At 45.4% G+C, this 23,019-nt stretch overlaps 2 protein-coding genes across 4 annotated transcripts; one reads left to right on the forward strand and one right to left on the reverse strand.

Moving 5' to 3' along the window:
* Positions 1-982: 982 nt before the first annotated feature.
* Positions 983-11,209, reverse strand: Ecscr (endothelial cell surface expressed chemotaxis and apoptosis regulator). 3 transcript variants are annotated; one of them, XM_040273008.2, is made up of 10 exons: positions 11,058-11,209; positions 7,158-7,208; positions 6,939-6,998; positions 6,328-6,459; positions 5,919-5,978; positions 5,200-5,313; positions 4,719-4,817; positions 4,482-4,518; positions 3,077-3,173; positions 983-2,751 (listed from the first exon to the last, which is right to left on the reverse strand). In XM_040273008.2, the coding sequence occupies exons 1-10, from the start codon at positions 11,116-11,118 to the stop codon at positions 2,647-2,649; spliced, it is 816 nt and encodes a 271-aa protein (XP_040128942.2). In that variant the 5' UTR covers positions 11,119-11,209; the 3' UTR covers positions 983-2,646. The 3 variants fall into 3 exon arrangements, with proteins under 3 accessions (XP_040128942.2, XP_005327329.2, XP_077902294.1); XM_005327272.5 differs by having other exon boundaries at positions 983-2,896; positions 11,058-11,208; XM_078046168.1 differs by lacking the exon at positions 7,158-7,208 and having other exon boundaries at positions 11,058-11,199.
* Positions 11,210-19,740: 8,531 nt separating this feature from the next.
* Positions 19,741-22,567, forward strand: Smim33 (small integral membrane protein 33). The gene is made up of 2 exons (XM_040273424.2): positions 19,741-19,954; positions 21,566-22,567. Exon 2 carries the CDS (start codon positions 21,570-21,572, stop codon positions 21,945-21,947), a length of 378 nt encoding a protein of 125 aa, XP_040129358.1. The 5' UTR covers positions 19,741-19,954; positions 21,566-21,569; the 3' UTR covers positions 21,948-22,567.
* Positions 22,568-23,019: the final 452 nt, after the last annotated feature.

A 23,019-nucleotide genomic window follows, 5' to 3' on the forward strand; every position in this document is an offset into this window, starting at 1 on the left:
GTCTTGTATTTGCATAAATAAAAGTATCCTCCCAAATAACCCCCTCTAACATAGTTTGCTCAAGAGCAGAATTCAGCATTGAGTTCATCCTCAACCCCTCCCAAAGTATAAAGTTTACTTAGCAGCAGGAAAATCAACATGGCTAATGTGATACTGCAGTTTCAGCAGTAGAGTAAGAGATTTTTAAACCCAAAGATATTAATACCAGTCACCCCTTCTCCCACACAAATAAATACCTTATGACTAACAGCTCATATTTGCAGGACATTGTCCAGAGTCAGGAGAAATCTGTGGCTTTATAATGGAAACGCTGACTGAATTATCTAGAGTGAGATCCACACACTTGACCAATTAGTTCAGTATGCTAAGCATTTGAATAAGTGCCCTAAACAGAATCCAAGACTTTTTTATACATTGTTATGTCACCTGGGGGTTCTATCCCAGTGATAGATTTTTGTATTGGAACTGACTAGTAAGTCATGTGCCTTTTGCAGTGTGGTATAAATCAAATGTATGTGAATTATTTTTTTAAAAATGCTGTAGTATTGCTACATAGGTTGGATCTTCTAGGAAATTACTGAAATGCTGAGATTTGCCTACTGAGGGTTTATTGGTGATGCTTCTGAAAACTACAGTTGTGAAGAGTAAGAGGAGCAGGATTGAGCAGGGGGGAAAATTGAGGCAAGGGGTCCAGGTTTTCATACCTTCCCTCACCCCCACCAGCCAGCCATCAAGCAGCCAAAAGCTCTCTGCTGCCAGCACACTGCTGCAATTGGGGAACAAATATCTTAGTCCTGAAGTGGGACCTGGGTGGTACTGCTTTAGACTGTCTGCTACGATTGCTAATGAGTACTTTACTTCCCAAGTATCTCCACTTGTTATTTCATTTTACCTACCCAGTAGCTTGTGAGGAATTCCTAAGAATGTTAAAGACTTGCCAGTGACACCTAGGCTCCCACCAGAGTAAACTCTGCTCAACAGATTCATTTCATTCATTCATTCATTTTATTTTTTAATATCTAGAGTTCACAGAACTGTGGGATATAAAACAAAAGAAGTTAGTGAAAGCCAAGTAGTCCAGCCACCTCACTTTATTATTTATTTTTGGTGCTAACGATTGAACTTACAGCCTTGTACATGCAAAGCAGATGCTGTACCACTGAGCTACACACCTTTAGTCCCCAACAAGCTCTCTTTAATATCTCCCTCCACCCTCCCTCAACCTCCAGAGCCACTGAGACAATAGGTGTGTGCCACCGTGCCTAGCCCACTTTAATAGTTTTTTGGAGGGGTTTCGGGCACTAGGGATTGAATCCAGTGGCACCTTACTGAGCTACACCCCCAGTCCTTTTTATTTTTTATTTTGACACAGGGCCTTGCTAACTTGATGAGGGCCTATATGAATTGCTGAGGCTGACTTTGAACTTGCAATCCTTCTGCCTCAGCATCCTGAATTCCTGGGATTACAGGCATGTACCACCATGCCTAGTATTTTATAGTTTAACTGAGACAAATAAAACAAAACTTTTTGTTCTAGACATTCTGTCTCATACCACTTTATGAAGTCAAAGCCAGAAGAAAATAGCATACTGTTCCTGCAGGTGAGTAAGCTCCATTCTCCCTGTGTCCTAAACTGCCAATTAGCAGTAGATTAGATATACACAGATGACTTCTCTTGATTCATTTCCAAACCAATGACATAGTAGACATGACTATTACTAAGAAAACAGATATTTCCTTTCTTTTTAATGACTTCATAGTATGTCTGCAATCCTTTATTATGTTTCTAGGACACAAACACAATGTCAGTCAAAGGTCAAATGTGTGGGTTTTTGGACCTTAAAGACCTATCCTTGAAGTAAATCTTCCCAGTGCTCATCTCATGCTCAGAGCCAAAATGAAGTGTATCCATGCTGGCAGAGAACACTTGAATTTCATTCAGCTTTCACTCCTGGAGTTTCTTTGTCAAAATGGATTGTGCTTCCCTTGTTTTTATTCTACAGATTTAAAACTTTGTATTGCCTGGGCTGAGAATGTGGCTCAGTGGTAAGGTGATTGTTCAATACCCAGCACTTCAAAAAACAACCTTTTTATTGGTGATGACTGGTCTCTGTTTACAGTCCCTTGTGTCTCATTTCTGTTGAGTAGGTCAGTCAGTTACCTCAACCCCACTTAATAAAATAGGTGAACAGAGGCAGACTGAATAAAAAGTTCCTCTCCCACATTTCTCAGAGAGCTTCCCACAGAAGCAGAAAGAGGTATGCATGCTTGGCCTAGCAAAGAAATCTGGAAAGCTTCTGGAATGTTAAAAAATGTACAAGGGATCCAGGCATGGTGGTGCACACTTGTAATCCCAGCAACTCAGGAGGCTGATACAGGAGGATTACAAGTTCAAGGCCAGCCAGGGCAATTTAGGGAGATCCTGTCTCAAAACACAAAAAGGACTGGGGATGTAGCTCAGTGATAAAGTGCTTGAAAGTATGAGGTCCTGTATTTGTACCACACACACAAAGAGGAAGAAATGTGCATGGAAACATAGACCTTAAAAGAAATTGGACTGCCAGACTAGAAAATAATTTTAATGCAAGCATAAAGGATCAGTCCACTGCGGTATTTTTCCTTCTTCTTGCTTTATAGGCTGCTCCTTCATATGACTCTAGAAAGAAGAGGATCAGGCCATATTTCTGTCTGTGTGGGAAGCAGTCTCTCATGCTGGAAGCTTGCTGCCAGATCTGGAGGAGTGCCAGTGTCCTTTAGATCCAGGAGCAGACACAAAACAATAAAATAATTTATATATGGTTTATTGCCTCTATCAATTTCATCTCTTCCTCCTTATAGTCATGGAATAGCTGCATCATCCTTGGACCCATGGGGACCAAAGTCACTTTTAAAGAACCTGCAAAATGAATACATAATGAGGAAGGGTGAACTTCTTAGGAAGGGGAGGGTAGGGGAAAGGGCAGAAGAACATGGGTCTTTGGAAGTATTTCCTTGCTGACCAAGAACCAGAGCCTGAAAATAGGAGCAGGAGGAGGGAAATATGAATTCGGAGAAGGAAGGAAATAGATAAACGTACCTTCTCTGCTGAGGGGCAGCCTTTGCTGTTATTCATGTTGATATTCTTCATGGAGATGAGGGTGATGCTGTCTTTTTCTCCATTGGCTGTGGAGCAGCTGGGACAGGAAGGAAGTTTGTGTTACAGAAAGAAGCTGGAAGGGCAATGAGAGGCAAGGAACCCAGCAGGGGCGGGGGGGGGGTACGCTTCAAAAACATCTATATTTAGGGGATGCACCATAGTGAACCAAGAGTGAGCTCTGAGGGGCTGGTATTGTGGCTCAGTGGTAGAGCGCTTGCCTAGCATGCGCGGGGCCCTGGGTTCAATCCTCAGCACCACGTAAAACTAAATGAATGGAATAAAGGTATTGTGTCCAACTACAACGAAAAAATAAATAAATTTTTTTTTTTAAAGAGTGAGATTTGAAGCTTCAAAGACTTGCATTTACTATCCATTACTGATTTGATCTTGATCAAGTTACAACTTCCCTACAGCCTCAATTTTTAAATTTTATTTTTATATTTGGTATTGGAGATTGGACCCAGGGCACTCTACCACTGAGATACACCCCCAGCTACACCCCCAGCCCTTTTTATTTTTTAAATTTGAGACAGGGTCTTGCTAAATTGCTGCCTCAACCTCCCAAGTAGCTCAGATTATAGGAATGTGCCACCACAGCTGACCCCCTCAGGTTTTTAATTATATAAAATGAAGTCATATTTACCTTGGAGAATTGTTGAAAGGATTTGAGCTCATATTGCACATTACATACTATTACGAGTGGCCCAGTCAATAAGAGGTTCCTAAACTTAGAGGAGAGGTCTTATCTTAGAATCTGCATTCCTATAATTATCATTAAGGGCTTAGCCCTGGAGCTGAAGAGTTCCATGGGGGGGGGGGGGCAGGCGGGCGTGGCATTTGCCCAGAATCCCAGCAGGTTAGGAGGATGAGACAGGAATATCACAGGTTCAAAGCCAGCCTTAGCAACTTAGCGAGGCCCTAAGAAACTTAGGGAGAACCTGTCTCAAAATAAAACATAAAACAGACTGGGGATGGGGCTCAGTGGTTAAGCACTGGGTTCAATTCCTGGTATCAAAAAAGAAGAGTTCCCATCCATCTCGTGTCACTTGGTTGTTTCTTTTCAGATCTACCACTGGCCTTCCTACACCTATCCCCTGCCTCAGTAAAGGCAGCAGGATTATGGTGTGTGTGTGTCAGTGGTGTGTGATGTGTGATTTGTATGGTGAGTGTGTATGGGGTGTGTATATATGTGTGAGGTGTACGTGATGCGTGGTGTGTGGCGAGTGATGTGTGTGTGTGTGTGTGTGCACACATGTGTGTGGGAGGCAGGAAGTGTTTTCCTTTTGGAGTAGAGAAAAAGAGGGTCAGATAGAAGATGCCTCCCTTGAACTTCTGACAGTCTTACCTTTCAGATAGTCCTGAACTCCCTGGTTTCTGGGGATCTGTAAAAATGCAAGGACGTACATTAGGGTAACATGCTATAATTCAGAAGTTCAGCCTTCCCCTCAAAGCCCACCCAAGGGGATCTTTCCAACTCATCCATGGGGCTTATAGGCTTGTGCCATTCCTTCCCTCAGCCTGAACTGGGTGTCCACCTTGGCCTTGGGCTCCAGGTCCCCCAGCACGGGGGAAAGACATATACCTTCTGACTCCTTGTTCTTCCGACACTTAAACCTTAGACTGACCACAGCGACTAGGATGATCACCACAACCACCAAGATGACAATGAAGCTGATCACACCTGAACAGGGAAAAGAATGGGGTTAAGGAAAGATGATGACAGGGGACAAGAGGGGGCAACAAGAGTTCAGAATACCCTTCCTGGCTAAGTACTATATAGACAGGCTTGGGGAATAAAGTGAATTTCACTTCTCTGCTGAACAAATGAGCTATCAGCCTGCTGTCCCTGGCTGGAGTGGGCTTTACAGCCTAGCTCCCTCCTGTCATAAGAACATGGAGTCCAGCACAGCCAAAAAGAGCTGGCTAGAGGGCCAATAGAACCTTTCTTCCATCAGTGCCTTGCTCATTAGCCAATCCCTCCTGGAACAAATGGGTAAGATTTGAATTTGTGTGCTCAGACCCAGATCCTACCCCCACATCCTAATCTTCCCTTCCTTTCTCACCAAAGGCAGCCACAGTGAGCACAGTCGCTAATGTGGGGCTAGGCAGGATGGTCAAGTCTTCCATCATACTTGAGTTCATGGTGACTGAATTAGAAGTATCATTTTGAGATGTTTCTGAAACAGAGTGGGTTTGATGTATCAGTGAAGGGTGCTGACACAGCTACCAAAGACAGCTAGCTTCTCTCCTGCTCCCCATATACAAGGCTACAGAGCCACACCCTACAAGACTTCTTTGCTGCTCTGGCCAGATCTCATGGGGATAGAGGTTGGAAATGTGGACTGTGAAGATGTGGGCTCATCTGAACAGCATTGCTAGTTGCTCACGTTACTGGTTTCAGAGGATTCCAGAAGGTTCAGGATGTTTCCCACTACTCTTTGGAGCCCACAGGAAAAGGATTTATGCTTTAGAGCTAGGAAGCCAGATCAGGCTAGGTAGAGTTGTCTGTGTTTTGCCAAGGATTGGAAATGATTCAACAAATTAGGTTGTCAGTTAAGGAGACAGTACAGGTGTTGGACCCTCTTAAAAAGTGGCATGTCACTCCACTCCTCCCCTGTTCAACTAATTGTATCTCAGGCCAGACTGCTATTCCATTTCCTTATCTCTCCTCACCCCCCTCCCAAATAAGTCTGGAGAGTAAACTATCCAAGAGCCACGGGACAGCTTGAGAGAAAGGGCCACAAGACATCTCCAACCCCCCTCTTTGCCATGCAGGACATACCTCCCCTTGCGCTGCTGCCGCCTCCGCCACTGCTGCTACTGCTGTGTGGAGCTCCAGTGCCTGTGCGGGAAACAGGTGGCCACAACAGAGGGTGTCCACCCTCCCCAGCCTTGTCTGAGAAGCATAGCCTTTCTCGACCTTTTCTGCCCTCCGGCCCCTTCTTCTCTTCATCTATGCCTTTCTTGGTCCCAGGTCCAGTCTCATTTTGCCTTCTCTGTGGCCAGGCCTAACTTCCTGTCTCAACTCCTCTCCAGATCTCTTTCATTACTTCCAAACTAAGGTGCAACTGATTCGGCTCCTGGCCTCAAGACCCCCACACCCCCACGCCTCCCAAGGAGGGGAAGAAGGACCCCACCCAGATGTAACCCAGGGTTCTTCACCCCCTGCCCCTCCCACCCTGGGTACTCACTAAGTTCCGCTGTGTGCTTCTGTGCCTGGGCCTGAGTCAGGTTCTTAAAGGAGTGCCCATCTGTGACGCTTGATCTCCCTGTTACAGGGTTCCTGGATCCCAGGGGGCTTTGTGGGGTCTTCTGTGAAGTTGCTGTGCATTAGGAAACACAAATGGCCTGCTCAGGGCCTCAGGCAGCCCATGCACAGAGAGGGCTTGTTAGTCCAAAATCCTCCTCTTCTTTACTGCTTACAACTCCAGAAGCGGCCATTCTCTGGTTCACCTCTGGGCCTTTACCCTTGATGTTCATTCTGCCTGGCACATACCCCATCATCCTCCACCTCACCACCTTCACCTATTCATAACTCCTTCTTGGGTCAGTTTTGGAGGCCAATGCCTCTGGGAATCATCCCTGGCCCCCCAAGTCTGAAGGCTGATATTTGTCTGGCCTTTACAGCATTTTTTACTCTTGCCCATGAACTTTTCCCCTGCTTTATAAAAATTGCTAGTGTGAGGCTTTGTAGGCTTGTCCCTTCCCCCACTGGTCTATAGTCTCCTGTAGAGAAGATGCAGTGTCTGGGTCCTCCCCAGTTCTTCCCTGGATGGCATTTGTGGTATCAAAGGCCGAGTACCTGGAATACTGGAGCTGAAAAGAAGCCTTGGGCTGCCAAACTCGGAGGAAGATTTTTCTCCTGCAAGGATGGAGGCAGATGGAGAGTTGGGGGTTAGGCAGGTTTGGTGACACCCCAATCCCTTGCCCATCCAAGAACTCTGGAGCTTTAAACAGGTTTGAATGGCTGGGGGAAGGGGATGGGGAGAGGGAAGGCCCCCAGGCAAGCACACTCACTCACCTGTATTGGGAGAAGTTGGCTCCGTGACCAGACTTAAACTGCTAAAGGGTCCTGAAACAGATCATCTTAGGTTGAAGGGTCTGCTACCTCCTAGCTCTCTGTGCCCTTCTCTTCTTCTCTATATTTGGCATTTTCTGGTCTTTCTTCCTACCCGTCCTCCACCCCCTTCATTTCTCCCCTCTTTCAAGACATGTTAGGCTGGGCCAAGTGAAAAATATCCCTCTGTGAGCTCAGCCTTGAGCCACTGAGAACTGTGGCCCCAGCCCCAGAGCCCTGGGGTCAGTGCTAAACTGGCCTAGCGCTCCTCTTACCTTTCCTAAGCTTCTAGGCCCAGATGCTAGAATAGGACCCACAAATTGGATCCTACCCTGAGCAGTCTGGATTTTCATGGACTGGAAGGAAGGCGCACATGGCAGAGGGCTAAAGGATAGGTCTCCAGCTCATGGTGTTGGCTTCCATTAGAAATGGGACGCGATTGCATCATTACCACCACCTCATGGTACAGAGTCCCAGAGTCCTTTCCTGGCTCTTGACTAATCTATGGGTACGGTACCAACCTCACACAAGATCAGGGGAAGGATTTTTTGGTTTTGTTTTTTGTGGTACTGGGGATTGAACCCAATCTCATGCATGCTAGGAAAGCACTCTACCCAGCCCAGAGGAAGGTTACTTTAAATGAACGGCATGTTCAAAGAGAGAGAGTCAGTAGCCTGGCATGACTGGACAAGGACCCAGGATTCCAGGTCTCTAGGCTAATGCGCACCCTATACTACTGCTCAGGCCATTCATTTTCCTCTGTGAAGATTGTTCTCCCAAGGGGAGGAGATGGGAAGGTGAATGAATGAAATGGGTAGGAAGAAAGACCAGAAAATGCCAGATATAGAGAAGAAGAGAAGGGCACAGAGATATAATGCTTATATTAGGGTCTCTCTCTCTCTCTCTCTCTCTCTCTCTCTCTCTCTCTCTCTCTCCCCCCCCCTCTTCCCAGCCAGTGGTAGGGGCCTGCACAGGAAGCAGGTTCTGAGATGTGTACAGAAGGCAAAGAAGCTCTATAAGGAGCTACCTACGAGTTTACTTTCACAGGCAGAGGCTTCTTTGGAAATGGTCATTATTGACCAAACCCAGAGAGGAGTCAGTTACTAGGAGTCCCAGGTCAGAAGTCCTCATTAGCCATTTAGTACATTTGTATGTGTGTCTGTGGGTTTTTATTACAGATGTGTGTGTGCTTATGGTCCCCTATCTGTATCCTGCTGTGGATGTGGGCCCTCAAGGGTCAGTTGGGTTTGCTCACTTTCCACAATGAAATCATGCTTGAAACCTGTGAACAATGTGAAAGGAAAACAACGGGGAAGTGGAGCCGCCCAGCTGGGTTCCCGTCCCTTTACTCAGCCTGGGCCAAAGGCCCCTGCCTGGCCCTTCTGCTCCCATGGCCTATCATCATCAGGGAAGCATCGAGCCCAAACCTGGGTGGATGGAGGCGGCTGGGTGCCAGGAGCCCACCCCCGCCTGTGGCAGCCTGCTGGTTTGTTTATTTTTCTTAAGCCACTGCCTTCCTCCATGGGGCTATCACTTAGAGAGTGTGGAATTAATTGTTTCCAAGCCCAAGCTTGCCCAAACCCTAGGCCATGTTTTATCAGGGCACAATCTGACAACCCCATTCCTTTGTGGGTGAAGGATAGAGAGAGGAGTTAAAACTTATAGAAACCCCAGGCTAGAAAGAAGCCTTTCTAGCTGGGGATAACTTGGGGAAGACTTTCAACCCATAGCGCACCTTAACACTATCAGTTACTGATCCAGCGTATCTTACATATTATCGAAGTGCTGCAAGAAGTGGTCACAGTGCACCAACTTCAGCATTTACCTAGAAAGAAACCTGTCTAGCATCTTGGAAGGAGTTCCAAAGTCACAAGCTTCAAGTCTCATTTGCCTGTCCTCTCTTTGACTCCTGTCCCCTTCTGCTCCCTCAACTTGTCACCTGTAAAGATTCACCTGCAAAGATTCACTTGCAAGTAAGGGAGGAACTAGAGTCAGGTTTTTTTCAGCAGGCCAGGTACCTCTGACCACTTGGCATGTAGACACCCAAAGAACTGTGGCCAAGGGAATTTCTGATTTTCCTGGTCTCCATTCCCTAACTCCTCCCTGCTTCATTTCCTCCCAATCTACCACTTCCCTATCCCTCTGTTTTCCTCAGAGATGCATGTTTAGTAGGTAAAATCATGGATTTTACAGTCTGACAAGCTTGGGTTCAAATCCTGCCTTTGTCACTCACTCACTGTCTGACATCAGACTCAGTTTTCTTTAAAATGCAATTTTTATGAGGGGATAGAGGTGTGGCTCAGTGGTGGGGCTCATTTGCTTAGCATGGGCAAAGTCCTGGATTCAATCCCCAGGGCCAAAATTAACTAATTAATAAATAAACACAAAAAAACCCCATGAGATGTTAGTATCGTATAAGTTGTTGCAAGGAAAAGAAAACACATGTTCAACACTTAACATGGTGCCTGACAGTACATGCTCAATCAATGCTAGACATTTTAATTTTTGCCCCACTTTCTCAAATCCTCTGAGTTACAAGTCGGCCCTGACTCTGTAGCCACAGTCAAGTCTCTTTGTGGGCATGAATATGCTCAAAAGGATTCCTCGGTTTACCAAAATGAAGGAGATAGCAAATGCCCAGAGCTCTGAGGATGAGAGGTTTAGGGAACCCAAGGAGGCTAGTCACTTAGGTAGAGTGTATATAAAGCCTGGGTATGTGCCTGGGACAGGGCAGTGGGTCAGAAAACTGGGAGAAGTCTAGGCCCTTGAAAATGCCTCATGAGTCTCCCCCTGCAGTTTCTGTTACAGCCTCCTCTTCAGCCCCAGATCAAATCTCTGACTCTGTCCTCTCTCTGTGGGCAGAGAGGCCTGGTTAGAGTTTTATTCCCAGCCAGTGGCTTTCAGAAAAATGTCGGTATCTCTAGGAGGCAGAATATTCTGGTACTCAGGCCCTCTCATCCTACCACCAATCAGGGCAGTCACCTCTCTCTATTGAAGTGCTCTTGCACTCTCTCTTTCTGCTGCTTTGAACACAACCTCCTAAATCTTCCATAGAGGACTTGGGAGGTGGTGGTGGTGGGGGGGTGGATTGACCAAAGGGAAGTTGCTACCCTGTGAGTCAGAGTGTCCTGGACTTCTCACGGTTACCAGCAACTGCTCCCTAATTAGAGCTCCTTCATGAGCTGGCAAGAGACCTGTCTGAGAGGCGTTGCTTCTGAGTCCTCTCCTCTGGAAGTCATCTCATCTAGCCCCCTGGGTGAGAATGTTATACACAATTGCTTTGGTAAATAGTTCTTTGTGTCTAACCTTAGGCCTTCTTGCTGTGATTTGAGCTTTTAGAAATCCCAGGTTCTTACCTCTCACCAGCAAGGAAAAAAGAAGAAGAAGAAGGAGAAAGAGAAGGAGAAGGAGAAAGAAAAGAAAAAAAAAAGAGAAAGGTGATCTGTAAAGGCCCGGACACAATTTTGTACTCCAACAATCTATAGGGTGACCATAGCACCCAGACCCAAGGGAAAGGTTGGATGGAACAGCTGCAGGCTTCTTCCTGCCTGTGTACCTTCTGGAAGGAACTTTCCAGCCTCAAGCTCAAGCTAAGCCAGTTGCTTCTCACATTTCAGGGGGCCTACCTCTATGAGGGACTCAGTTCTCCCTGAAAATTTTTCCACAAATGGATTTAATAGTATTTCTGTTTTGTCCCTGCCTGGTAATGCCTACCCCACCCCCCAGTCGGACTGATCCCCATTGTGGAAAGGGTCTGGAATTTCCCTCCCTCAGGCAGATCCATGGATGCAGAGCATGTGTGGCCTGTGTCCCAGGGGAGGGATGAGTGGGAATTACTAAGGGAAAGTGGCAAGCGTTCCTTACCTTGGAGGAAGAGCAAGCCCAGGATCGCCCAGCACAGCTGCCTGGCTCCTATGGTCCCCATGTCAGCTGGGTAGGTGGCCAGCAGGCAGCTGCTCTGTGGAGACTCTATCCATAGTGGAGAAGAGAAAGGGAGTACTGGGGCGGGGTGTGGGGTGGGGGTTGGCTCTCCAGGAGCTTCCTGTCAAAGAATAGAAGGAAACAGATTGGGACTGGCTCCAGGGGCCAAGCTCAGCACGCAGCCCAGATGAGGATGTGATGCTGAGCAGCAGTGACTGTGGCCAGTGTGCCTCCGGTTGGCTCTAGGGCCCGATGAGCAATGATAGCAATCTGGTCACATCTCTGCCTTCCTTGCCTAGGGGGTCCCTTAAGTCCTTCCCTATACTACTTGGAGGTTTTCCTGGAGCAGGCTGTTTCAGACCAGGTTTTCCTCTCCCAGGATCGAGCTTGAGGCTGAGCCCACTAGCCGCCCATGCTCTGTAGACTCTGAATTCTCCACATTCCTCTCCTCCTCAGGGCTCCCAATCCATACAGGACTCCCAACATCTTTCAAGGAGAATTTATAAATATTATTATTTTTCCTAATAGAAAAGCAAGAACACCACGTGCTAAGCATCCCTCCCTCTGCCTCCTGACCCCATTGGAGTTAGGTGCTCCCTGTGCTCTGGCAGCACCCTGTCCTTAGCCTCCATCTATCACTCATCTGCATCTCATGATATTCTCTCCTGCAGACTATAGACCAGCATGGTTACTTTTTTTTTTTTTTTAAAGAGAGAGTGAGAGAGGAGAGAGAGAGAGAGAATTTTTAACATTTATTTTTTTTTTAGTTCTCGGCGGACACAACATCTTTGTTTGTATGTGGTGCTGAGGATCGAACCCGGGCCACACGCATGCCAGGCGAGCGCGCTACCGCTTGAGCCACATCCCCAGCCCGCATGGTTACTTTTTTCAGTACCCCTAGGACCAGGCATAATGCCTCCCATATGGCAGGTTACTGAAGTAAACTCAAAAATTTTAGGAGCATTGGTTCAACCCTACACCATTTATTAAAAAAATTAAAAATACAAATCTTTTTTGCTTTTTTTTTTTTTTCTTTTTGTAGAACTGGGGATTGAAGCCAGGGAACTCTACCACTGAGCCACATCCCCAGCCCTTTTTCTTTTATATTTTGAGACCTCCTCCCACCACCACCACCTCCCTTTTTAAAGGAAGGGTCTCACAAGTTGCTAAGGCTAGCCTTGAACTTGTGATCCTCCTGCCTCAGCCTCCCTAGTCGCTGGGGTTATAGGTGTGTACTAGTGTGCCCAGCTTTCCTTGACTTCTAAGACCTTTACACTTTTGAAGATTTTGATCTGGTTATTTTGTTGACTGTCCCTCAATATGTGTCCTCATGATCAGATTTAGGTTTATGTCTTTGGCAGGAGTATCACAGAAGCAGTGCTGTGTCCTGCCTTCATATTCTATTTAGTGATGCATGATTTTTATTTGTTCCATTACTGAGGGTGTTCACATTGATCACTTGCTCGAGATGGTGTCTACCACTATATCCATTTTCTGTGTCCTCTTAACAAATTACCACACAGCGATGGCTTTAAACAACAGAAATTGTCAGGTGCAGTGGTATCCATCTGTAATCCCACTGATTTGGGAGGCTGAGGCAGGAGGAGCCTAAGTTCCAGGACAGCCTTGGCAATTTATAGAGACCTTGTCTCTAAATAAATAAATAAATAAATAAAACAGTCTGTGAATGTAGCTCAGTGGTAGAGAACTCATGGGTTCAATCCCCAGCACCACTCACAATTCTGGAGGCCAGAAGTTGAAATCAAGATGTCAGCAAGGCCATTCTACCCTGAAAGCTCTAGGAAAGAACCTTCCTTGCCTTCTTCCAGCTTCTGGTGGCTGTTGGTCTTTCCTTGGAACTCCTTGGCTTATGCCACATCACTTTAATCTGTGCCTATGTCTTTCCTTCTCCTCCCTGTTTTCTGTGTGTCTTTTAGAAGGACATTTGCCATTGAATTTAGGACTCATCTGCATATTTAAGATGATCATCTCAGTTCAAGGACCATGGCTTAATTACATCTGCAAAGGCTCTTTTTTTTTCCAAAGAAGTAACATTCACAAATTCTAAGGGTTATATCTTGTGGTAGGGAAGGGAGTGTGAGGAGTGAGGGTGGAGGTCACTAATCAGCTGGTTTTCTCTATACTAAAGTTATACTTTTCTCCTTTGTATCATTAGTGGGTATTTTGTGGGGAGATACTTAGAAACTATCTAAATATTTCACTCTTCAACAAATTTTCAACTTTATTTTCAAATTCATATTTGTATGAAGTCATTCCTGTTTTATTCAATGGATTATAATATATCATAATAATTTATGATTTTGCTGCTCCAATTGTTCCCTTTTTGGCCAGTGGGAGCCCCTTCAAGCTGGTTTCTGAGTCCTTCTGACAAAGCTCCATCATGAGCACTGTTTTTACTTCCTAGCTTAATGAGATCTTCCAAGTTTATTGTGTAACCTGCCTAGTCTTGGAATCAGCAATTTCTCCAAGGAAACTTAGTTCCTTTTACAAGCAGATGGTGAAACTGGTAGCTTCTCCCAGGCCAATCTGACTCATGCATCTTTTTTTTTTTTTTTGTACCAGTGATTGAACCTAGGTGTACTTAACCACTGAGCAACATCCCCAGCCCCTTCTTTTGAGACAGGGTCTCGATGAGTTCCTTAGATGTTAAGTTGCTGAGGCTATCTTTGAAATTGTGATCCCCCTGTCTCAGCCTCTGGAGCTGTGTATGCCACTGCAGACCCACTCACATATCCTTTTTGTGTGTGTATGTAATATTGAGGATTGAACCCAGACGCGCTCTACAACTGAGCTACAATCCCAGGTTTTTTGTTTTTGTTTTTGTTTTTTTAATTTTAAGATGGGATTTCTCTAAGTTGCCCTGACTGTCTTCAAACTTGGAATTCTCCTGCCTCAGTCTCCTAAGTCACTGAGATTACAGGTGTGCACCACTGCCCAACTGGCTCACATACTTTTTTTTTAATGTTTTATTTTAGTTATAGTTGGACACAATACCTTTATTTTTATAGATGTGCTGAGGATTGAATCAAGCGCCCCACACACACTAGGCGAGTGCTCTACCACTAAGCCACAACCCCAGCCCCATATATTCTTTTTTTTTTTTTTTTTGAGAGTGAGAGAAAGAGAGAATTTTTAAATATTTATTTATTTTTTTTTAGTTATTGGCGGACACAACATCTTTGTTTGTATGTGGTGCTGAGGATCGAACCCGGGCCACACGCATGCCAGGCGAGCGCGCTACCGCTTGAGCCACATCCCCAGCCCCACATATTCTTTTTTTAAAAAAAATATTTTGTTTTTTAGTTTTAGTTGGACACAATAACTCTATTTTATTTATTTTTTAAAAGATATCTATTTTTTAGTTTTTAGGTGGACACAATATCTTTATTTTATTTTTATGTGGTGCTGAGGATCGAACCCAATGCCTCATGTATGCTAGGCAAGGACTCTACCACTGAACCACAACCCCAGCCCTATTTGTTTGTTTTTTATGTAGTGCTAAGGATCGAACCCAAGATCTTGCACATGCTTAGGGGAGCGCTCTACCGCTGGGCCACAACCCCAGCCCTCACATATTCTTGATATGTTTATTTATTTGATCACTTCCTTTTCAGTAACCACTCTACAGTCTCTGTTTCCACACCCTGCCTCATGGATGCCTTCCTCATCCCACTCAGGTGATAGACATCCCACCATTGTAAGGATACCTTCATCACCTTCAATCATCCTCAGTCAAAGTGTAATTCAGAGTTGGTTATGGTGGCTCATGTAACCCCAGCAACTCGGGAGTCTGAGGCAGCAAGATCTCAAGTTCAAAGATAGCCTCAGCAATTTAGTGAGACCCTGTCTCAAAATTAAAAATAAGCACAGTATGGTGGCTCACATCTATACTACCAGCAGCTCGGGAGGCTGAGGCAGGAGGATTTTGAGTTCAAAGCCAGCCTCAGCAAAAGTGAGGCGCTAAGCAACTCAGTGAGACTCTGTCTCTAAATAAAATACAAAATAGGGCTGGGCATGTGGCTCAGTGGTTCAATCCCTGGTACTTCCCCTAAATAAATAAATAAATAGAACAGGGGACGTAGCTCAGTAGTAAAGTGCCCTTGGGTTCCATCTTCAGTATCAAAAAATAAAATAAGATAGAATGTACAATTCAGTGGCACTAGTATATTCAGATACTTGTGTAACCATCACATCTAAAATAGATTTTAGAATATTTTTATTACCCCCAAAAGAAATCCCACACCTCCTGCAGAGTGAGAAGGTCATAATGGCATATACCTCTGCTCCTAGTGACTCTAGAGGCCAAGGCAGGAGATTCAAGTTTGAGACCAGCCTCAGTAATTTAGTAAGATCCTGTCTTAAAATAAAAATAAAATGGCCAGGCATGGTGGTGCATGCCTGTAATCTCAGTGTCTTAGGAGGCTGAGACAGGAGGATTGCAACATGTGATCCCCTAGCCTCAGCAACATAGTGAGGCCCTAAGCAATTTAGTGAGATGCTGTCTTTAAATAAAAAAAATTTAAAAAGGGCTGGTGCTGTTACTCAGTGGTTAAGTGCCCCTGGGTTCAATCCCAGTACCAAATAATAAAAATGTAACAAATATTAGAAGCTGTTGAGAAACCAACTACTATAGGGTTTAAAGAAAAGAAAGAAGGTGCCAGGCATGGTGGTACATGCCTGTAATCCCAGCAACTCAGGAGGCTGAGGTAGGAGAATCACATGTTCGAGGTCAGCCTCAGCAATTTAGTGAGACTTTCAACAATTTAGTTAGAGGTGAGAGCCTATGTCAAAACAAAGAATAAAAACGGGCTGGATATGTAGCTCAGTGATAAAGTGTCCCTGGTACTAGGGAGTACTGAGAGGAAAGAAAGAAAAGAAAAAGAAAGAAGGCTACTCAAGTATAATGGGTGGTAGAATACATTCTGGAAGGAGGTGACACTAGAATTAAGCCATATCGATGGTTAAGGTTTAGAGGGTAGGAATGGGGAAAGGCAATTCACAATACTGAGTGTGGAGATAGGAAAGTGGTGGAGAAGTTCCACCTTCTTATCCTCCATGGACCCCTTTAAGAGACAGATCCAGTATTGATGAAATATATATATATATATCTCCATCAGAAGGATTATAAATTGAGCTTTTTGACCCAAGGCCCCAGTGAAGGTGCCTATAAGAGCATTGTCACATGTGTCTTGAGAAGGGGGGAGGCAAGAAGCAGTGGCTAAAACCTTGGACTTGGGACACACTCCAGATTCCCACTGGCTAATGTCTAAGTGGATCAGAGTAGAAGGCAGAGGATGACCAGAGCCCTTAACTGCATGGGCAAGTGCTAACCAGAGGCTTCAGAATCAACCAGCAACCATGCTCATGTAATTCAAGGGTCAGTTCAGCTCAAGGTACCTGGGCTCAAGTGATCATGGAGTGCTCAGTGGACTCCCTGCATGTCAGGGTGTAGGCTGTTTGGCTAAGAGACAAGGAACCAAGAGGTTATACCCTGTTTCATCAAGTCATGGGTAAGGGGGGGTTCCTGGTCTCCCATCTAAAAGACAGAGTGGTGCTGAGGTTGGAGTTGGATAAAAGACATAAAAAATAGGTAGACAGCTGGGTGCTGTGGCACTAGCCTGGAATCAATCCCAGCAACTCTGAAGTCTGAGGGAGGAGGATCTTAAGCTTGAGGCCAGCCTCTATAATAAATAAAAAGGGCTGGGGATGTAGCTCAGTGGGTCCCTGGGTTTGATCTCAGTACAATTTAAAAAAAAAAGTAGAAAGGAGACATCAAGGAGGGATGGGGTTGTGGCTCAGCAGTACAGCGCTCTCCTAGTAGGCATGAGGCACTGAGTTTGATCCTCAGCACCACATAAAAAATAAATAAATAAAAATAAAGGTGTTTTGTCCAACTACAACGAAAAAATAAATATATATATAAAAAAAGAAAGGATAAGGAGGGGCTGGGGTTGTAACTCAGTGAGGAAGCACTTGCCTAGCACGTGTGAGGCACTGGGTTCAATTCTGAGCCTATAAATAAATGAATAAAATAAAGGTCCATCAACAACTAAAAACATATTTTTTTTAAAAAAAAAAAAAAGGAAAAGGAAACATTTCCTCTTTTCAAAAACATTTTTTTTTTTGGTATCGGAAATTGAACCTAGGGGTGCTTTACCTCTGAACTACAATCCCAATCCTTTTTATTTTTCAGTGTGAGACAGGGTCTTTCTAAATTGCCCAGGCTGGTCTTGATCTTTCAATCTTCCTGTCTTAGCCTCCTGAGTCACTGGGGTTACAGGAGTTCACCACTGCGTCCAATGAGGAAATATAATTTTGATTTGAGGTTTGACATACCTTTCCAGGCCTGTCACTCTCTGAGCCACTCTCTCTCCCAGGCAGGTCCCTCCCAAATTTCTGGGAAATCTTAAATTTACTATAAATTGACTCACTTAGGAAAATTACCTTTCACGCTGTTAATTAGCCCAATAAATAGAAACTTACAACTTAGAGGACTTTCCAATATTTTCTACTGATCAGATAATGAAGACCTGGACAGCCTAAGTACATTGAGAAGAACCATACTGATGCCATCCTAGCATACCCACTCATGTCCACCCCTCACCAAGTTTCCTTTAAAAGAAGAGTCAGAGAACCCAGAACTGTGTCTCACTCTCTGCATTCTCCTTGAATGTGCATTACTTGTTTTTCTTAATAAATCTCCGTGTAAGTATTGGTGTGTACTGAAATTCCTTTCTGTCACATAAACCAAGGACCCCACTTATCCTGAGCTTGACTCAGGAACTTGTTCTGCCCTCTCTGGGAACACTTTGGAAACCCTCTTCCAGTGACCTATATCCTCTGGTAATAATGCATGTGCATCAGGTGGCAGGATGAAGAATGGCTGGTCCCGTGAAGCCAGCCAGAAAAAAAAATCTTGTAAAAACTGTCTCTGAACTGGGTGCATGGCATGTACCTGTTAATCCCAGGGACTCAGGAGTCTGAGGCAGGAGGATCACAACCTCAAGGCCAGCCTCAGCAATTTATCGAGACCCTGTGTTAAAATAAAAAACAAAAAAGGATTGGGAATGTGGCTCAGTGCCCCTGAGTTGAATCCCCAGTCCTGGAACAAACAAACAAACAACTGACTAGAGAGCACTCTGTTGGACACTTTTTGTGACTTTGACACATTAAATAAAACACTTTTGCAATTGAAGTTACATTCAAATAAATACAAAGAGATATAAAATTCATATTTGTAAAAACCAGGGCTGAGGCTATTGCTCAGAGGCAGAGCGCTTGCCTAGCATGCGTGAGGCACTGCGTTTGATCCTCAGCACCACATAAAAATAAACAAATAAAATAAAGGCATTCTGTCCATCTACAACTGCCAAAGAGAGAGAGAGAGGAGAGAGAGAGAGAGAGAGAGAGAGAGAGAGAGAGAGAGAGAGAGAGAGAGAGAGAACCCAAAAGAAAAGGAATGTTTTTTTTTTGTTGTTTGGTTTTTTTTTTTGCTGGATGCCATGGCACATGCCTGTAATCCCAGCAACTCCAGACAGAGGGAAGAGGATTGCAAATTCAAAGCCAGACTCAGCAATTTAGCGATTCCCTAAGCAACTTGGTGAGACCCTGTCTCAAAATAAAAAACAAAAAGGGCTGGAGATTGTAGCTCAGCAGTAGTACCTCTGGGTTAAATCCCCAGTACCAAAAAAAAAAAAAAAAAAAAGTAATAAATAAATAAATAAATAGTAAAAGGGCTGGGAAGTAGCTAAGTGATAGAGCCCTTACCTCAGGTGTGTGTTCAATTCCCAGTATTACTTGCATAATAATAACAACAACAATAATAATAAATAAAAAGTGAAAATGGATTTTCTTTTGCAGTACTGGGAATTAAACACAGGGGTGCTCTAACACTAAACTATGTACCCAACTCTTTTTTTTTTTTTTTTTTTTTTGAGGCAGGGTCTAGCTAAATAGCTGAGGTTGGCTTTGAAGTTGGGATCTTTCTGCCTCAGCCACTTGAGTAGCTGGGATGATAGGCATGCACCACCGCACACCAAATTAACTAAAAGTAAAAATCGATTTTTTTTTTCTCCTGGGGATTGAACCCAGGGGTATGTAACCATTGAATCACATCCCCAGACCTTTTCTATATTTTATATTTTGAGGCAGGGTCTCACTAAGTTGCTTATGGTCTTGCTAAATTGCTGAGGCTGGCCTTGAACTTGTGATCCTCCTGACTCAGCCTCCTGAGTGCTGGGATAACAGGCGTGAAGTAAAAATAGATTTTTAAAATAAACTTTAATTCTTAACATTTTATAAATAAATGTCAGAAAACTAATAAGAAAGGAACAGAGCCGGAGGTTGGGCCATAGATAGAGATTTATTATATATGCAATATGTTACATAGGGAGTGTATGTTAATCTACATTTTCCTTTGAGTTTGAAGTATAATATATAAAAAGAAGATCAAAGGACAGTAACTTCAGGAAATAGGTGGCGGTGGGGAGTGCATATCCTGGTGCGGGAGAGGCTGAGATCTGGTGGAGGAGGGGTGGGCGGGCTGACCCAGCTCCTGAAGTTGGCAGGCAGCCAGAAAGGAGGGGCCAAGGAGGAAGATCAACTATCCGAGTTAACGACTGGCCCAGGGTAGCTCAAATGTTCCCGGAAGTGCAAGCGCGGGAAAGAGTAGTAAAATTGTGTGCAGAGGGTGTGTGCCCCATGAGCCCTGAAGACGTGGCAGCTCCGGGTAGGGGCTGAGCGGGGGCAGCCAGCTCGCCTTTGCCTACCTGGCCTCGAATTCCACGGGAGCCCTGCACCAGTCCCGGACAATGAACCAGGTAGACTCTTGCTCATCCCTTCCTGCCAGGCTGGCCTGACTCCCTGCAGGGGCCCCAAGCCTTTCCCAGTCCTGGGCTTCCCCCCCAACCCCCTACATCCGGTGCTGCTTTCCTGTCCTCTGCCCTGGAAGCCCTATGGCTGGTCCCTGAAAACTCAAGGAGGGGCGGTGAGTATCGGGCTTTCCACATTATGCAAGGGGAGATGGGATAGAAAGGACAGTGTGACAGAGGACAATTGGGGCAAGCCATTCCTGAGCCCCAGTTGCCTACCCACGAGGAGGGCAGCGCTGAGGGCTAGAAGGGTGCCCCTCCCCCTAGGGTCTGTAGCATGGTCCTGATGGGAAGGGGAACCTCACTCTGGGGATTACAGTTTTGAGCTTTGTTTCCTTCACTACCATCCATCAGGGTGGAGATAGATAGGTGGGGATTATGTCCCATGCTTTTGGTAGAACCCAGAGATCCTGACAGGGTGTAGACTGGCACTGAATCTCCTCAGTTTGTCCTTGGCAGAGCCAGCAAAACACGGTGGATACTGCCCCCTCAAGCCTCCAGAACTTGACCCTGAGGCCTGGGAGCAGGGGGCACATAGTATAGAATGAGGCCTCCCCGCCCCACCCCAAGCTTCTGGGGTTCTTTATGCTCTCTGTTTCCTCCCTCAGAGGAACACCTTTTTGCCTTCCAGTGAGTGGGAGTAGGGGAGCCTAAGAGGCCAGACAATGATTCCCTTTCTCCAGGACTTTAAGAAGCAGCTGTTCACTGCCCACTGCCCAGGACGTGGGACAGCAGCCCATAGCATGCTCAGATTCTTGACCCAGGACACAGGACCTATTTAGGAATCTTGCTAAGACCTGGGGAAAGCAGGCAAGCAGTGGGAAGGGACTTGGGACCAAACTATTGGCCAGATTATAATGATGCCCTTCTCTTCGCCCTTTTCTGAGCAACTTTAACTTGCTGTCTTTCCATTTCTTTGTCTCTGTCTTCATCTTTATTTCAGTCTCCATCTTTATCTCCTTTTCTTTTCCTTTTCCCATGTGTATCTTTCTCGCTGTATCCCCCTCTGTCTTTTGTCTTTGTCTTTTATTTTCTGTTTATGTGTGTGATTATCTCTGTTTCTCTGTCTCGTGTGTGTGTGTGTGTGTGTGTGTGTGTGTGTGTGTGTGTGTGTTTTCCTCTCTGAGTTTCTCTCTCTGTTTCCTTTGGGTGTCAATCTCTTTCTATTTTTGTCTTTTTCTTTGGAGGGGGTCACTAGGGATTGAACCCAGGGGCGCTTTACTTCTGAGCTACATCCCCAGCTCTTTAAAAAAAATTTATTTTTTAGTTATAGATGAACACAGTCTATTTATTTTTATGTGGTGCTGAGGATCAAACCCAGTGCCTCACACATGCGAGGCAAGTGCTCTTTCTCTGAGCCACAATCCCAGCCCTCACCAGCCCTTTTTGTTTTTTAATTTCCTGCTAAATTGCTGAGGCAGGTCTTGAACTTGCAATCCTCCCGACTCAGCCTCCTGAGTTGCCAGGATTACAGGGATGCACCATCACTCCCAGCTCCATTTTGACCTTTTTCTGTGTGTACCTGCCCACTTCAGCCTCTCTTTTCTCCTCCCTTCCCAGACTGATGACTCCTCCTCCAGCTGTGAATGGTTCATTGGGGCAGGAGCCCCAGAGGCAGCTTCCAGAGGTGCTTGGTGGAGCCTGGGAACCACTTCAAGGAGACGGGCTGCCACCACTCACCATCATTGTTGCTGCCTTTGTCCTGCTTGCGGTCTGTATTGTGGTGGCAGTCCACTTTGGGCCAAGGCTGCACCAAGGCCATGCTACTCTCTCCACAGAGCCACCAGCCCCAAAGCCAGAGTATGGCATCTACCTCATCCACTGGAGGCTGCTGGGCCCCCAGGACAGTCATAAAGAAGACCAGCAGGGACCTCCCATCCCTGGATCTGATCCTACTCCAGAAGGGCCCAGGCCCAGTATTGATGAAGTAACATATCTGTAAGAGGGAGATTTGGGAAGTTAATCTGATCTGGCTCAGCACAAGAAACTGGACTGAGAATTAGAGCAAAAGCAAATTGGAGCCTAAACATCAGAGCTGTAGATGGATATACTGGACTGAGCAGGAGCTGCCCTCTCCAAATGTTTCTGAAAAGAGCTCTTGATGGACAGGAAAAATGAAAGAAGCTTGAGAGCAGGGCCCTGCGCAGAGGCCTGCTGCTGTGGGTGTCCCCAGGGTCTAAGGTTTATGAAGACTTACCTCCCTTCACAGAGCTCCTGACCCTTAAGCTCTGAGTCCCTGCCCACACCATCACCCTTAATCTCCTTCCCTTTGGGGGTAAAGTGAATCCACTGTGAAAGATTCCACCGTCCACCTCAATTCTAATCAGGAATGTCAGATGCTCCATAGAGTGCCCAGATCCTATTAAAGTCCAGTCAGGGACAGCCATAGCAAAGAACCCTTGATCTGCCTTTTCTGAGACTCTGAGGACTCAAGGAAGGAAAGGTTGCCTTTCACCCATGATGGAGCAAATCTTGGTGCAGGGCCTAGGTTTTGTTGACAATGTCTAAAGCCTTTGGAAATCCCAGGCACCATTTATAGTTCAAAGATTGCCTTTGAATGGACCCCACTGACTCTGTTCTTGCCTTCTTAGGATGTGATGGGGGAATTTGGGGATTCTCATCATCTCCCACTTTCTATCCACATGGACCTGTAGAAATAAGCCTAGAATTTACACAAAACATTTCCTACCCAGGCACAATGGCACAATCTTAGCTACTTGGGAGGCTGAGGCAGGAAGATTGCAAGTTTGAGGTCAGTCAGCACAATTTAGAGAGTCCATCTCAGAATAAAAAATAAAAAAGGGCTAGGAGTATAGCTCAGTGGTAGAGCAACTGGGTTCAATTCCCAGAACTAAAACAAAACAAAACAAACGAACAAACAAGAAACACCCAGACAGATGCAAATACCAAGTGGTAGAGTCAGGACATTATATCTATTTACCTGTTTTATAGTACTGGGTAGGGATGGAACCCAGGACCTCATACATGTTAGGCAAGCACTGTATACTGAGCCA

This window comes from Ictidomys tridecemlineatus, chromosome 1 (assembly GCF_052094955.1).
Source record: "Ictidomys tridecemlineatus isolate mIctTri1 chromosome 1, mIctTri1.hap1, whole genome shotgun sequence".
NCBI lineage: Eukaryota > Metazoa > Chordata > Mammalia > Rodentia > Sciuridae > Ictidomys > Ictidomys tridecemlineatus.

Coding starts and splice junctions, on each gene's coding strand:
- Ecscr (XM_040273008.2), bottom strand. CDS start 11,118: ATGGGGACCATAGGAGCCAGGCAGCTGTGCTGGGCGATCCTGGGCTTG. Junction 7,209..11,057: donor GGGCTTGCTCTTCCTCCAAG/GTAAGGAACGCT, acceptor GATCTGTTTCAG/GACCCTTTAGCAGTTTAAGT. Junction 5,314..5,918: donor CGGCAGCAGCGCAAGGGGAG/GTATGTCCTGCA, acceptor ACTCTGTTTCAG/AAACATCTCAAAATGATACT.
- Smim33 (XM_040273424.2), top strand. CDS start 21,570: ATGACTCCTCCTCCAGCTGTGAATGGTTCATTGGGGCAGGAGCCCCAG.